Source organism: Histoplasma capsulatum, genomic scaffold (assembly GCF_000149585.1).
Source record: "Histoplasma capsulatum NAm1 scaffold_7 genomic scaffold, whole genome shotgun sequence".
Taxonomy (NCBI): Eukaryota; Fungi; Ascomycota; class Eurotiomycetes; order Onygenales; family Ajellomycetaceae; genus Histoplasma; species Histoplasma mississippiense.
In genome coordinates this window covers 1,590,496-1,592,127 of record NW_001813976.1, presented here as the reverse complement: position 1 = coordinate 1,592,127, position 1,632 = coordinate 1,590,496, and the positions used below count along the sequence as shown (strand labels likewise).

Below are 1,632 nucleotides of genomic sequence, written 5' to 3'. Positions count from 1 at the left end.
CTAACCAATTAAATTCTACACCAATTAATGATGCTTCGAACTCGCAGCAAGTCAACATTCCGATCGCCCACTGATGTTCGACTGTTTATCAAATAAATTTGTTTCGAGACTGGTTATTCGTGCGAACTAAAATTGGACATGCCATTTTTTATCTGGATGTCGTTTATCTATTAGGACCTCTTTTTACGCATGAGAACCTCCAAGGATCTTTGTTTTTATGATATAATCTTCTTTTTTGTTCTGACGGCCTTCCACCCAACCATGCGCGAAAAAGGTACAATTTTACGAAAGCAATGTATAGCATCTGCTACGACTGGTATGAGATACATTACCCATGAATTCTATGAATGAATGAGACGAATGACGTACAACCACGCCCAACACGGCTCCGCATGAAACCCTTTGGCTGGACCTTTCACTCGTTTAGCTCTCAATTTTCCATTTGTTTTAATTTTTACCTTTCCTTTTTACCCCTCGTGTGTCTAACATTTTGTCATATTTTGTGAGATTACCTTTGTTTGTCTTTTAACATAACCTCGTTAATGCTTTGGAATCCAGATATCCCTTTTACTTAAGTGATATACCTTATGTTTTTGATATTTAACTTGACTTCTTACTTTATTCTTTTATTTATTTGCATAGTACATGTGTACACGTTTTTCTTCTTGCCTTCTTCTTTTCTCGCTCGCCTTTTATTCCTGCGCAGCAAGGACGAAACGAAGAAAAATGAAACCGACGATGACGATGACGACAACGATGGCTACGATGATCACGAGTAAAATCTACATTGGTTTTATGAAATCGTTTGATGCCGCCCAGGGGATCACAAACAAATTACAATGATATAACTAAGCTTAACCAACCCCAACCCATTTTGATCCGTATGATGAATAATATCTTTTATCTTCCTACTCATGCTCACTCTACCTATTCTGTTCTGTTCTGTTCTGTTCTGTTCTGTATTTTCGTCGTTTCATTGTTCATTCTGATGCTGATGATCGCCACCTTCTACTCGAATTGCATTTGCTGCATTTTAATTTCACTTGATTCTGACATGCTTTATTTCCACTTTGAGGGTTCGGGACAATACTGTTTTCGAGCTTCGCCACTTATTATTGGCCCCTTAAGCTTCCTATCCATGGATGTGTTCGGGTCCAAGATCTGGGGACCTTGTGGTGGATCACAACTGCTCTCGAAACACCATTTTGTGCTTCAAAAATATATACATCCAACATGAAATAAATGAAGTTTATTCAATGTGCACCTTGGTAAATTACCGGAATGGCAAAGAGCGTTTAAGAACCTGTTGAATCATAGATCACTTTATTGTAGCCATTCATAATATCAAGCTGTTTATTGTAATAATAGCGATACTATCTTCTATTGTAGCAATTAAACTTTCAGAATTGACAACAGACCTGATATCATTTTCAAATACCGATGAAGCTTGCTAAAACACTAATTTAATTAACTAGTTATCAAAGCTGCATAATAGATTCTCCTCGTCAGATACCTCCTAAATCGAGATTCAAGAACCCATTCCATAGATGAAAACACTCTCGGAATTTGCACTCACATTCTTTCTGTTTCCAGATGAGTTAGTCCTCCACTAACTAGAATCTTTTGAAGTAT

General features: G+C 37.3%; 1 protein-coding gene across 1 annotated transcript in view; it reads left to right on the top strand.

Annotated features, from left to right (window-relative positions):
* Positions 1–575, top strand: part of HCAG_06092 (predicted protein) — a gene marked incomplete at both ends in the record, with an annotated part of 1,729 nt that extends 1,154 nt beyond the window's left edge. Inside the window, 2 exons of the mRNA XM_001538437.1 lie at positions 275–316; positions 559–575. Of these exons, the coding sequence (XP_001538487.1) occupies positions 275–316; positions 559–575 (59 nt within the window). The remainder of the gene's footprint in view (positions 1–274; positions 317–558) is intronic.
* Positions 576–1,632: the final 1,057 nt, after the last annotated feature.